Raw genomic sequence first — 14,669 nt, forward strand, 5'->3', positions numbered from 1 at the left:
TTTACATTTGCATTCTGTTGAATATATAATTACTGGAATAATTATTCTGGAATTCCTTTATTCTAATAAAGTTTTACATATTGAAAGCTTTTAAAACTAGCTATAAGTGTTTTTACATGCTCATGTCATAATAAAACATATAATTTTTTGCATTAGGCTCACTATGCACATAGTATTCAACTCCTAATGGATGTATTATGTTGTCTCCAACAGTTTTGTACAAAGGCTCGCCATATAAAGTACCAACTTTCCAGCCAGGTACATTCTTCATTAGCTCAGCCTCCTCTTCTCTGTTTTTACGCAGCTGATTCAAAAAGCTGCAAAACAAAAAATATTAATTATAATTACATCAAAAAATTACTTAAAATTTAGACTTGATTACTTTTAAATTTGCTGAGAAATACCTTTAGCCTTTCATAATACTATTATTTTAACATAACATAAAAAGTATCTATTCAAATTTAACTTCTTCAATGAGAATGAATTATGATTATCATTTATTTATGGCTTTAAAAAAATCTCCAATATTTAAAATATAATTTTGTATTATAGCAAACTTGTTTTTAAATTTATTTAAATAATAATACAATATTTTTTAATAAATAAAATACAAATGTAAATATATCATTTAAAAACTTGAGATATTATAACCAGGAGAAAAAGTATCTAATCAATTTGAACAATGCCAGCTTGAGAAAATCTTTCACAGTTTGAATTAAAAATCAGGTTTTATCAGCCACCCATATCTTATTACAGATTTAGTTTAATTTTTATCGTTCTAGATATACAGATTTGATTGCATAGCTCTTTAACTATACTATTATAATACTACTTAGTTTATATTTCTGAAGAAAAGTTTAAATTTTTAAAATTCCACTTTTAGCATAAAATAGCCAAAGTAAACATTTCCATAACCTAACGCAGAATATGCTTGACACATTCACTGCCGATCATGCACTAGCGTGTGACTGTCATTATTACTGAAGGGCCAATCAATGCTTTGGCACGGAAAACACGTCTCATTGTTTATTTTCAAATTCAATCGGCACTGCGTTTTGAATATGTACGCTGGCATTGGCATGGAGTAAAGGTTAGAAACTGATTGTAAATGTATGTGGTTTGAAAGGAAAACAAATTTCATTTCATGCAAAGATCATACATGAATAAGACTGAAATATGTAGTTTACAATCATCATTGTAACTATCTTATAATAAATTGATGTGCAATATATATATATGTGATATAGTTTCATACAAAAGTAATGCATTTTATAATTCATTTTGATTCATTTTTAAATACCTTGAGCCAATGCGGGATTGTAAAAATAATTTTATCTCTAGTGCCGATCACGCACTAGCACATAGTCATAAAATTCTATGCTTAAAGCCTTAGTAATCAATATGGTATACAATCGTCATTGTAACTATCTTATAATAAATTGATTTGTAATATATATATGTGATATAGTTTCATACAAAAGTAATGCACCTTATAATTCATTTTGATTCATTTTTATATACCTTGAGCCAATACAGGATTGCAAAAATAATTTTATCTCTAGTGCCGATCACGCACTAGCACATAGTCATAAAATTCTATGCTTAAAGCCTTAGTAATCAATATGGTATACATAATAATCTTTTATCACCTCTTTTAAATCATATTTCTTATAATAAGTAAGTTTCCATATAGATACAATTTATTTCTAAAACACAGCATTAACTATCAACACAACTTCACGTGCCCAGCAGTGAAAGTGTTAAAATTGTCTCTGTAAGTATCAGAAAATAAATCTTTATTTAGGGACAGTTTTTAGTGCAAAATATGTGATATTTTACTTTCTATAGCAACTTTGTACTTGACTTCTGGGTTGGCCAGCATTCAACGCAATATTGGCAATACAGTACAAAGTCCGTAATCTGGACGTCTATTATCCGGAATGATCTATAATTCGGACCTCAAAGCCACAAACTTATGCATGCGCGTTAAAGCCAGTAAAGCATTTACACATGCGCGCTTCCGATACTGAAGAAAATAAGAGAGGTTTTTGAAAATGAAAGAATTTTGATTGACAAGTTAGTCAGTATTCTCGACACAGCAATTACAGGACTTGGAACAGTAGAACTTTGTAACTGAACAAGAAATTATGTCTGTTTATAGAATTAAAGAGAAAGTATTAGTACAAAAAAAAACGAAGCAACTTAAACTTACATTGAAAGAAATGTTTAATAAAGTAAGCAAATAAATATTAAACTTTTTTTTTTTTTTTTTTTTTGGTAAATTTTGATACCCTTTAAACCACTATATGTAGTAAACAGACATATATATTTTTTGGGTGCAATTTAGAGCAGTGGTCGCCAACCTTTAGAACTTCATGGACCACTAAAAGCATAATTTTATATTTGGTGGACCACTAATGTAAATTTAGGAAAAATAAAAGGGAATATATTTGTACAATAATAATCTGAAAACTTTTATTTTATTAATTTGAAATGCATTTATTAAAGGTAACAAAGTTATAGCGTAATTATTTTTTTAATGAAATATTTACGTATTACATATTTTTAGTAAGGTATTTGTTCCTTTTTTTTTTAAATCAGTTGGTGGATATTTGGTTCCAATGACATCAGTGCAAGATGGAGAGGCATGTTTATTTCAAGCTGAGACCCATACTGAGTTTTAATTGCTGTTACACGTGAAAATGTCTTTTTGCACAAATATGTTTTGAAAATTAAAATTTTCATTGCTTTTTCATTCGGTGATGGGTATTCATTTTTGATAGTCAGAAATGAGGTCTTGATAACGATGACTGGAATTAAGTGTTTACACTGTCGTCGCAAGACAGATCAGTGATATACGAAAAATATATAATGGATATATAAACAGACTTTGGAACAATAAATTTATATATGTTTGATGGTAGGAAAAAAATAAAACTACGATATGCCTACAATAAGCATATATATATATGGTGTTACAAAAATTACCTATGAGCCATTTCAGTTTACTTTAGGTTTAGGGTAAGGTTGCTATGGATGGCCCATTTATACAAAGCGTTCCTAAAAATCGTCAAATTTGACAATTTTACAGTTTTGTATGTGTAAATGTAAATATTACTTTTTGTATTACACATATCTTGAAATAGACATTACAATTATGAAATGCTAAGTAAATATTAGAAAAAGAAAAATAAGTGCTATTGATCCAATGAAGAAAACCAGTTGTCTTCAATTGGCCAAGGAATTTCTATGAATGGGCCAGAAGTTAATTTACTTTTTTAATACAGTTGCTAGTTGAGTGAAATGTTTAAAACTATTTTGAGCTTACAGCATCTAGGACAAAAAAAAAATTAACATTAGACATAGTACAATCATGTACTTTATCTTTGGGACAGATAAATCTTTAAAACTGCAAACATACATACATTATACATGAAATAATAAAAGTCATTATGACAATTTCAATAAAATATTCATTTTACACACAAAGTAAGTTAATAACAATAAAAGAATTCAGAAATACTTCATAAATAGTAAATTCAGGCACACAGATAATGGAATGTATAATAATTAAAAGTAAGTGTGAAACAAAACTTAAAATGCAAGTACAGAAAAAGTTAAAGAAAATGCAATAAAATATTTTTTTAAAAAAAGGTTAACAAAACTATTAATGAATGAATAGAATTATTTTAAATATACTTTTACTTAATTTTAAATTTATGTGATTATTAGGTTAAACCTATTGAAAAAAGTAAAAAAATGGAACAGAGGGAGCATTTTAAAATTCTTATTAAAAAAATTTTAATTTTAAAACATTTTAACTTTTATTTTGTGGTAAATAATATGGCGATGATATTAACTATATGTTTGCAAAATTTATTTATTCTACATTAATAATTGAAGGAAAAAAATGGTCTACTGTCCCCTTAATATTTCTACTAAATAATGCTGATTATACACAGTTTTAAATATTATGAGTATGTACTAAAACACAATTGATATATTTTGTTCACGCTGAAAAATTATACAAAAAGTACAAAAACCTTGCATATGCGTTTATCAACTAATAGTCAAGATTGCTATTTTTTCAATCTTAATAGAATACACTGTAACTGTATTGTCAATTATTTACGTCTCTATTTACATTTCCATATCACTAAAAAGGAACTTCATGAAAATCAAGACCAAACCAGCAATGCAAAGCAATATCAACAAAATGAAGTGTTATGACGGCAATTTTAAATTTTTGTAAACATCATAATTATACGCTATATAAATGTGACTCATTTTTAAAATTAAATCCAAATCAACGTTATGAAATAGTTAAAAACAATAAATTGTCTTAGTAAGAAACATTTTATCGCAAAATGTAATTTTAAGTTGAGATGTTCCGAATGCCGTACAAAAAGGGAAACATCGAGTGATGAGATTATAAACAAGAATGCATATGGTTCTCATAAAAATCAATCAAGTTGTCTTTTGACACAGAAAGCGACTGCAATAGTATATGCTTGTAATTCAGAAGGACAAAAAAATCCAGTTCACACTATTCTTGATAACGACAGCATGTCCATGGTTGCAAACTCTCATTTTCAAATGTCTTTAGTAAACCTGCAAAGTCACTAAAAGAATTTAGTAGCTAAAAATTGTTTTTTTAAAAAAAAGTATAATCCAAATTCTTTAATATGTTTTTGTACATTATTTTTTAAAATGAATCTTCATAAAAATTTAATGTCCCAACTTTTCTGCGGACCATCAATAGTTTTTCACAGACCACCAGTTGGCAATCGCAGATTTAGAGTACTGATCAAACATAATTTACAATAATATGTAATTTTTAAATTTTAAATTATATAAAATCTTGAATAAAAATATGAAAGACATAAAAATAGAGAATAATATTCTCTTGAATTAATGTCTACTTTATACAATCATATGTTACGCATTTATGTAGTTCATAAACTTAAAATATTTGCAAGAAATGCTATTTTTTAAGCCTTTTTTAATTCCTTTTAAGTAAATATGACAACATTTAAGGAGATATCACTTAATATGAAATGCATAAAACACTTACATTCTATCTCTTTCAGCCATAAGAAGAGGTTCTAAAGCTACAGTCACTTCCTCATTTTCTCTTCTTATTTTGCTAAAAAGTATTAACAGTTTTAAAACACATGCAGCAGAAATTAATCCTCTATTCCAAATAAACAGAAAACTTACTTTCTGAATCTTATACATTGTCCATAAACATAGTACGAAGCTACTGTAACAGCAAGCCAAGCACTAAATATTTTTGCACCTGTAACATGAATAAATATTTGTTAAACTACCTCATAATTACTGATATGTGGTGATTTTAATATTAAATAATAAAAAGCATACAGTAGTATAATCACTACCAATTAACCATAACTAGCATTTTGGCCCATTTAACCCAAAATTTAATTTTAAAAACTACACATTAAGGTAACATTTTAAGAAGTCAGAAATTATTTATTCAGATACCTTGTGTAACAAAGAAGAGCAAAATATGTATCTGTTATGAAATAATTTCCCATTTCTTCTGGGGAGGGAAAGGTCCTTTAATACCCATACATATTAATCTCTTGAAAAGCATATAAGTTTTTCTCTATGGTTTGATTTTTGGTCTGCAATGGAGGTAATAATGTTAGAAAAATGACTTTATATATTGATTTATTCGATATCCATTTATTTATGTGATCAAAAATACTGGTCATTTTCACAGATGGTCATTCTGAGAGGCAGAAAATCTGTGTGTATATTTGTTATCTAATAAAGCGCTTGAATCCGAGACTTCCATCATTACTCCGATTTTGAAGCTTGAAAAGAACCCTACTGATCTGGCTGCTTACCATCTGATAACTTTTCCACACTAAGCAAAATTGCTGAAGCAGTTATTCTCCATCGTTTCAACAGCTTCGTACAAGACAACAAAATCCTTATTCCTCAGCAGCATGGCTTCAGGAAGAAAAACTTCACGATCCATCAACCCTATACAGTGACAGAGTTTATTGCACAAGGTCTTCGAAACCATGAAACTACAGTCAAAAGTCGTTAATTCGGACACCCATAACTCGGAATGATCCATAATCCAGACCTCAAAGCTAAAAACTTTCTGCGCATGTGGAGCGTTGATGCATGCGCATAGGTGTTCATGCGTGCGCGTAAGACCTTTACGGCTGCGAATATGCATGTGCGCAAGCGCATAATACGTTTATGTTTAATGTATGACAGACGGTATAAGCTAAGCTAAAATTATCTAATTCAGTTAATGTTGCAGATTGCGTTGTTCCTTAATCTTCGAATTGGATCCGGCTTATTATTTTTTTCAGACTGTTAGAGAAATTTTATAAAAATAAGCTTGAACTTTCAATTATGTCAAATAGAATTTCCGATATATATTTACTAATATGTAAAGGATCTACAAAGCGAAAGTATGTTTTGAAATCCGAAATCTGTTCATCAATTTCACGCTGCTCTGCGGCAGGGGGGGAAACGCCGCGGCGCGCAATGAATTGGAAGTTGATCTGTCAGCACTATCCTTATCTTCAGGGCAGATGTTTTTATTTTATTTGGCGTATAATTCCTTACTAAATGTAGTACAGTCAAAAGTCGTTAATCTGGACTCGTCGGGACTTCGGCGTTTCCAGATTATAGATCATTAGTTTAAATCTGGTACGATGGCATGCAGAAATTATAAAATTAAAAATATGAAACCATAATTTATGAAATAAAGAACAATTATGATCTAAAGGGTATCAAAATTTACAAAAAAAAAAAAAAAAAAGCTTAATATTTATTTGTTTACTTTATTAAACATTTCTTTCAATGTAAGTTGTTTAAGTTGCTTCGTTTTATGTCATAGTACTTTCTCTTTAATTCTATAAACAAACATAATTTCTCCTTCAGTTACAAAATTCCGGTGTTCAAGTCCTATTGTGTCGAGAATACGGACTAATTTGACAATCGAAATTTTTTCGTTTTCAATAACCTCTGTGTCACTTTCTTCACTATCGGAAGTGAATTATAATGACGAGGAATTTGATTTAAATCATATCAAAGACGGAATACATCGAGATGAAATACTACATTCAGTAAGGAATCATAAGCCAAATAAAATAAAAACATCTTCCCTGAAAATAAGGATAGTGCTGACAGATCAAATTCTAATTCATTGCGCGCCGCGTCCAATTCAATGGCCAAAATTAAGGACTTTTAAGGACCAAAAATCGATTCAAAAAAATTTAAGGACCGTACGAACTCTGTTATTTCCATATTAATGAGTACAGTTCTACAGTTACAAATAGAATTAAGAAATCCTCCCTACAAATACTGCTGCAAATGAAATAAAGAACTTTAATGTGTGTCTCAAAAAGATGCACTTTCCTCAAAATAAGAAAATTGTCACCATCATTTTTTTAAAAATAGTAACAGTAGAAGAAAAAATAATAATTTTGGAAACAGTTATACACTTATCAAACTCCTAGTGAATCTGGACCAGATTTTCGAAAAAGTTAGTTAAAAAATTAACTAGTTACTTCGAAAAGTTAAATCACTTTATTAATACGGCTAATCTTCGGAATATGGTAACAGGCAGTTTGGCGAGATTTTGATAGGCGATAAAGGTTACTACCTAACTTTGGCAATAATGTGAGAAGTACCCAGTTCCAATAACGGATTATTTTGTCTGAGAGAAATGAGAGATCATGAGATATGTCATGTGACATATATGGATGAATCACAGTTCTTTAATCGGAAAAGGGGGGAATCTGGAAAAATATCTGCAGTACTTTATAGCATTTTGTATTTAGCTTCATTCTGTGTTGTGTGAAAGAGTTGTAACGTCAGTACACCCGTGTCGAGTGAAAGAAAGACAGGTTGTCTTTTAAATTATTTATTTGATAAACTAAAATAGATTTCTTGATTAAAACATAAAAATAAACTGATCATTACAGCCCTAAATCATACAATATCCGCTAACGCAGATTGGACGCGAAAAAGCGTTCTCTTTACTGTAGTTACAGCATAAAAAAAACTATTGTTCTACAGAAACCACTGGCGTGGTTTAGAACGTAAAAGATGCATCCTGTCACCTCAAAATCACATGAAGAACTCTTACACAAAGATTTCACTCATTTTGTTATCTGCGAAGAGAAACATAATTAGTTCCTTGTGTCCGGGAACTACCAGGGGATTTTATCTGCAGTCCTGCTTTTTGCAGGTATGGTTCATTTCGTCCGCGAACAAACAGGAAGTTATAATTCAGCACCTGTGCCCGCGGGGGTGCTAGTAGCTGTATCGTCACACAGTGTTGATTAATTTTTGGATCCCATGGCCCTACGTAAAGTGAATTTGAAATGGGTATTTAGTGGGATTGAAAGGGGTAGTAATAAGTGTTTTTTTAAGGTTGTGCGAGATAGAAGTAAAGATTGCTTTTTAAGTTTTATTAAGCAGTATATTCTACCAGGTACAATAATAATATCTGATTGCTGGAAGTCATATGTCTGTTTGGAGGATGAAGGTTTTCAACATCTTGCTGTTAACCATAAGAATAATTTTAAAGATCCTGAAACAGGTGCACATAAGAATATGATTGAGATTCTGAAGATTAGGTAAGTTAGTATTTTTATGCATTGTTCTAAATATAAGGAATAAATAAATTAATATGCTATTATTGGAAAATTGTTATTAGCAATGAATTAGTTTAAAGTAATTAAGATTTTAAGCTAATTTTTATTAATTTAATGTATGTGTTCATTTATATTTTAAGTAGTGTTTTTTAATTTAATTATATTTTAATTAAATGATAGTGATTTTGTAAATTATATGTTTGTAGCATTTTGGAATACGTTTCAGTAGAAGTAAACGTGCAAGGCAATAATTTAAATATTTGACACTAAGTATTTGCAACAATTTTTAATGTTTGCGTTATAAATTCACAGGTGACGTTTATAATAGATAATTTAGAGGGAACAGTTTTTGGATATTTTATTTATTTTATAAAGTAGTGTACATGGATAAATTCAAGAGTGTGCGCAATGCCATTTTTGTGCAATTCTGGGATGTTTTTTTAAGTGAAAATAGGTCGACGTGTACATGGTTACTGTGTATGTGCCATTCTTAAAAATGCGTCAAGGAGTTTGCGATACTGCACTTTCTTTTAATTAAATGATAGTTATTTTGTGAATTATATATTTGTAGCATTTTGGAATACGTTTCAGTAGAAGCAAACGTGCATGGAAATAATTTAAATATTTGACACTAAGTATTTGCAACCATTTTTAATGTTTGCGTTATAAATTCGCAGGTGACGTGCAAATGTTCATCCTTGGGAAGGGTATATACTTTTTCGCGATCAGGTAATTTCATATATGTCCTTTTTACCAACTTTAAAGATTCACAAAATTTTCCTGCATTTTCGTGCAAATTTTTCTAATTTATGAGAAAAAAGTAGTGTACATGGATAAAGTCAAGAGTGTGCGCAATGACATTTTTGTGCAATTCTGGGATGTTTTTTTAAGTAAAAATAGGGCAACGTGTACATGGTTACTGTGTATGTGCCATTCTGAAAAATGCGGCAAGGAGTTTGCGATCCTGCACTTTCCCAATTTTGCAGTTAATATTCGTCATGATTAAGCACTTTTGTTCCACAAAATTTCTAGCATAAGCGTAATTTCGGGTAGCAGATTGTTGGAAAAAAATATGAGTAAATAAAAAAAAAGAAACCTGCCTTTACTTCATGAAGACAAAATGGCGACGAAAAAAAAAGTAGAAGGTTGCTGTAGCAGGGTTGGTTAACAAATTTTCGCCAAAAATCACCAAATTACCATAATCCAAAGATTAATCCAAATTTCTCGGCAAACACATTTGGCAAGAAATTCCATGGCGCCATATTACTATCTTAAGTTTTTTGTCTACATTTCGAACTTTAAGCCTAAAATGTCTACAAAAACCACGTTTTTAACACACAATTTACGCCAAAAATCTGAAACAAAAAATTTAGATAGCAAAAACAAAGTTTCCAACCAAAAGTATTTGACAAGAATCCATGTACACAGCGAACTGTTTTAACTTAAAAAAAAACATCAGAGAACTGCACAATCTATGCCGTGTAGGAATCTAGGAATTTCCACACCTTGCTAAAATTAACTATAAATTCTTCATAAGCAACAATAAATTCCAAACAATCCCATGTATACAGCATTCTGTTTTAACTTGAAAAAACATCAGCGAATTGCACAATCTAGGCATCGCGCACAGCCTCGACACTGCGCACAAATCAATAAAATAAACTAAAATAATTAAAATACATAACAAACAATTAAAAAACAACAATGATAGAAATTCATAGCAAAAAAAAATGAACATTCTACAAAATGAGAACAATAAAATAAAATGAACTTACCATTGTGAATGCTTCTTCAAACATCAGAAATATCAATTTCAAACATCAGCAAAACTCATCAATTTCCACCACTTTATTCTTCCCTGCCCCCCCCCTCTTCTGAGACACAGAGCATACAAAGTCCAGCGTAAATTTGTGAATAAAATTTTGTTCGTTCGTACCTTTCAATACTAAATTTACCTTGCACACAATCCAAATTACGCAACTGAAATTTTGCTACCACGTCTTTCATTGCAACAAAGGCTATTTCAAAACGCCCACCAAACCAACCATCCAGCAAAATCAAGTTTCAATGTCAAAAGGGTTGCCATACAAACAACATCATGCCAAAAACCATTGCAGAACACACAATCATGCCAAAACCCAGTGCAGAACACATATCGCACCATTTGGCGATGCCATACATCTGAGGGCGTATACAGAACAAAGTCTTTAATCTGGATTCGTCGGGACTTCGGCGATTCCGGATTATAGACCATCAATTAAATCTGGTAAGATGGCACGCAGAAATTATAAAATTAAAAACATGAAACCGTAATTTATGAAATAAAGAGCAATTATGATCTAAAGGTTATTAAAATTTACAAAAAAAAAAGCTTAATATTTATTTGTTTACTTTATTAAACATTTCTTTTAATGCAAGTTGTTTAAGTTGCTTCATTTTTTGTGCTAATAGTTTCTCTTTAATTTTATAAACAGACATAATTTCTTGTTCAGTTCCACTGTTCAAGGTCCTGTAATTGCTGTGTCGAGAATACCGACTAACTTGTCAATCAAAATTTTTTCATTTTCAATAACCTCTCTGTAACTTTCTTCATTATCGGAAGTGGTACATCGAAACATGCTTTCGCTTTGTAGATATTTTGGCAGCTCCAGAATTGGAAACTCTTTTTGACATAATTGAAAGTTCAAGCTTACTTTTTATAAAATTGCTCTAACAGTCTGCAAAAAATAATAAGCCGGATCCAATTAGAAGATTAAGGAACGACGCAATCTGCAACATTAACTGAAATAGATAATTTTAGCCTAGCTTATTATTATACATTAAACGCTCATGTGTAAATGCATATGCGCATGCATAAAGGTATTATGCACATGTGTGAAAGCATTATGCGTTGACGCATACGCAGAAAGTTTGTAGCTTTGAGGTCCGGATTAAAGACTTTGTACTGTATGAGAGTAGTACCAAATATATACATACAACTGGAGCCCTGGCTCATTATATGGAAGATAAAAATAAATGTTATAATTACCCCATGGACCAAGCTGGCTAAATACCTAGGTTGGACCAACGATTGTAATGGATCTCTCACATTACCTATATTATTAATAAGTTTTGGGTAATTTGGAAGAAGTGTTCAGTAGATAAAAAGAAAAGAAACATGTCTTTACTTCGTGAAAACAAAATGGCAGCGGGGAAAAAAAAAATAGAGGGTTGCTGTAGGAGAGTTGGTCACCAAATTTTCGCCAAAAAATCGCCAAGTTACCATAATCTACAGATCAACCGTCCTAGGTAGTAACCTTTATCGCCTCCAAAATGTCGTCAAACTACCTGTTACCATATTCCAAAGATCAGCCCAATTTTCCAATAATACCATATTAATTTATTTACTCCTTACATTTAGAACAATGCATAAAAATAATATCCTCAAATGATTAAAAATACTAACTTACCTAATCTTCTTCAGAATTTTCATTACGTGGCACGCACACTTCCCTACAGAAAGAGTTCCAATCGGCTGCAGTACTACTACTAATTTCTAAATCCAAAATCCAGTAGTCAACTGGCAGTCTATTCACCCAGTAATAAGAAATTAATAAAATTTCACCCATACTCAAACTACTTTCAGTAAACCACGTACCCTTCCTTACACTTCGTTTCACAAAATGTCCATTTTCACCAGATTTCTTGCACCACCATTCAAACTTATCTGTAATAGCCTTCCTTTCACACAATCTCAACTTATTATTATTATCAGATAAACGCATTAAAAATTTAGAATTCACTTTACATAGTGCCATGCAATCCGAAAATTAATCAACACTATTTCACACAACAAACAATGAAGTTTAATACAAAATACTATAGTACTTGCAGATATTTTTCCAAATTTCCCCCCTTTTCCGATTAAAGAACTGTAATTTTTCCATTAATGTCACATGACATATGTCATGATCTCTCAAGAAAATTTTAGGTCAGTAAAAAAAAAATGAAATCTTCGCCACGCTTTTGCAAAACTGATGAAACAATGGACACCTAACTACTGGAAAAAGTGTTTGCTGATGAAATCAAATTTAACATCTTCGGCTGAGATGGATGAGCGATAGTGTGGAGAAAACCAAAAGAGGAGTTTTGGAAGCAAAACTTAGTAACAGTTATTAAACGTGGCAGAGGAAGAGTTACAGTATTGGGACCTGTTGCCCATTCCAGTATATGTAATACAGAGTTTGTAGATAGTATAATGAATCAACATCACTTTGACATTTTAAAGCAAAATTTGGCATTGTCAGCACAAAAACTTAATAAACAAAATAGTTTTAAATTCTACCATGAAAATGATTCAAAGCATACAGTATCAGACTTTGCCTGTTATATAAGTATCCAGAAGTAATTAAGGCACCACCCAATCGCCAGATCTTAATCTTATTGAACATATTTGGCAGTAACTAGAATCGAAAATTCGAAAACGAAGCATATCTTCACGGCAGCAACCGAAAGCTGTGATTCAAGAGGAGTGCATAAAATAAGTCCAGAAATAACAACAAGAACAAAAAAAAAAAAAAAAAGAAATTGTGGAGTCAATACCCAAAAGATTAAATGAAGTGAACAATTGTAAAGGTTATCCAGCTTTAGTGTAGAATTGGGTGCCCCTTCGATTGGCGCCATTTAAAAAAAATTTTGGCGATGAAACCTCACTTTTGGTTACCATGATAGTTTTAACTTTGTTTTAGCTTCCCGATTTTATTTAAATGAAAATAGATTGATGTGTACATGGACATAGATAAAGCAGTGCGCAATGCCTAGTTTGTGCAATTCTAGGATGTTTTTTTAAGTAAAAACAGATCGATGTGTACATGGACACAGATCTTATGCAATTCTTCGACTTCTTATTTTGGTTTTGTGAATCGGCCATCTTGAAATTGTGACTTCCTGGCGCCGATCTTGGCGACAAAAAAGAACCGCCAATAAACAAGGGGGGCACCCAATTGTAAACTTTTACCGGTTATCCTACAAAATATTTAAAAGCAAAAGCAATGTAAATTTTTGGGTGTTACTAAAAGTGCCCAATTATTTTTGTGACAATATTATTAATACTCATTAAACAAATGATATTGATTTCTGAATTAATTTTCATCTTTTCGAATATGTATTTACTATAAAAAATGTTAGCATTTATATATAAATAAAATAAAAGGCTTTCGGAGGTGTGGGCTCTCCTAGAATTTTACCCATTTTTGTGAGCCACTGCAACTTTTTACGGTCCCCATAACGGAATTGTACCAAATAATCCTACATTCAACTATACACTTTTTGGGCTTTTACCCTTATATTCAAATAAGGATATGGATGAATGTTTTTGGATAGAGTTGTTTTTGCTTAACAATAGCCTACTGTCTAGTTACTTCGATATATTTCACATTACAAAATTCGGGTAATTAATTCTTACAAAATTATTTAGTTATAATATTCAGCAACTTGCACGCACAAATCCTTTATCATATACAATCAGAAATTAAATTGAATTAGAGGTAATATAAATTAACTTGTAATCAAACGCACAAATGATGAACCTTACCACTAAGAGGACTCTTTAAAGGTACTCTTTTCCATGTTATATCAGCATAGCCCCCCTTAGGGGGCATTTCTTGGCGGAAACTTTCAGCAGACATATCAAAATTAAAAGTGTTTTGTAATCTACTTAATAATAATTTAAAAATACATTTTGCAGGACGAACGAATGACAACAAATGACGGTTAGATGACAGTTAACTTCAAATAAATGTTTCTCTTCAACAAATGGAAAGCATAAACTACAAGAAAATTTAAATAAAATCTTTAAGCAGCTCTTACAATAACTAACTCCAATTAATTTTTGATAGACAGTACGGTAAAACTATAAACTACTTAATAAAATTAAGCAAAAGCTGAAATCAGAATTTAAAATTTAAGGAAAGAAAAAATATTAGTCCCCTGAATTTGCAATATTATAAGTTAATTCTAATTCATTCTGTGATAATTGAA

At 30.7% G+C, this 14,669-nt stretch overlaps 1 protein-coding gene across 1 annotated transcript; it reads right to left on the minus strand.

Annotated features, from left to right (window-relative positions):
* Positions 1–41: 41 nt before the first annotated feature.
* On the minus strand, positions 42–14,408 carry ND-B16.6 (NADH dehydrogenase (ubiquinone) B16.6 subunit). Its single transcript, XM_035358833.2, has 4 exons — positions 14,224–14,408; positions 5,221–5,299; positions 5,075–5,146; positions 42–317 (listed from the first exon to the last, which is right to left on the minus strand). Exons 1-4 carry the CDS (start codon positions 14,315–14,317, stop codon positions 113–115), a joined length of 450 nt encoding a protein of 149 aa, XP_035214724.1. The 5' UTR covers positions 14,318–14,408; the 3' UTR covers positions 42–112.
* Positions 14,409–14,669: the final 261 nt, after the last annotated feature.

This window comes from Stegodyphus dumicola, chromosome 7 (genome assembly GCF_044657685.1).
Source record: "Stegodyphus dumicola isolate Sdum_Otavi_A_Nest chromosome 7, ASM4465768v1".
In the NCBI taxonomy this organism is placed as follows: Eukaryota; Metazoa; Arthropoda; class Arachnida; order Araneae; family Eresidae; genus Stegodyphus; species Stegodyphus dumicola.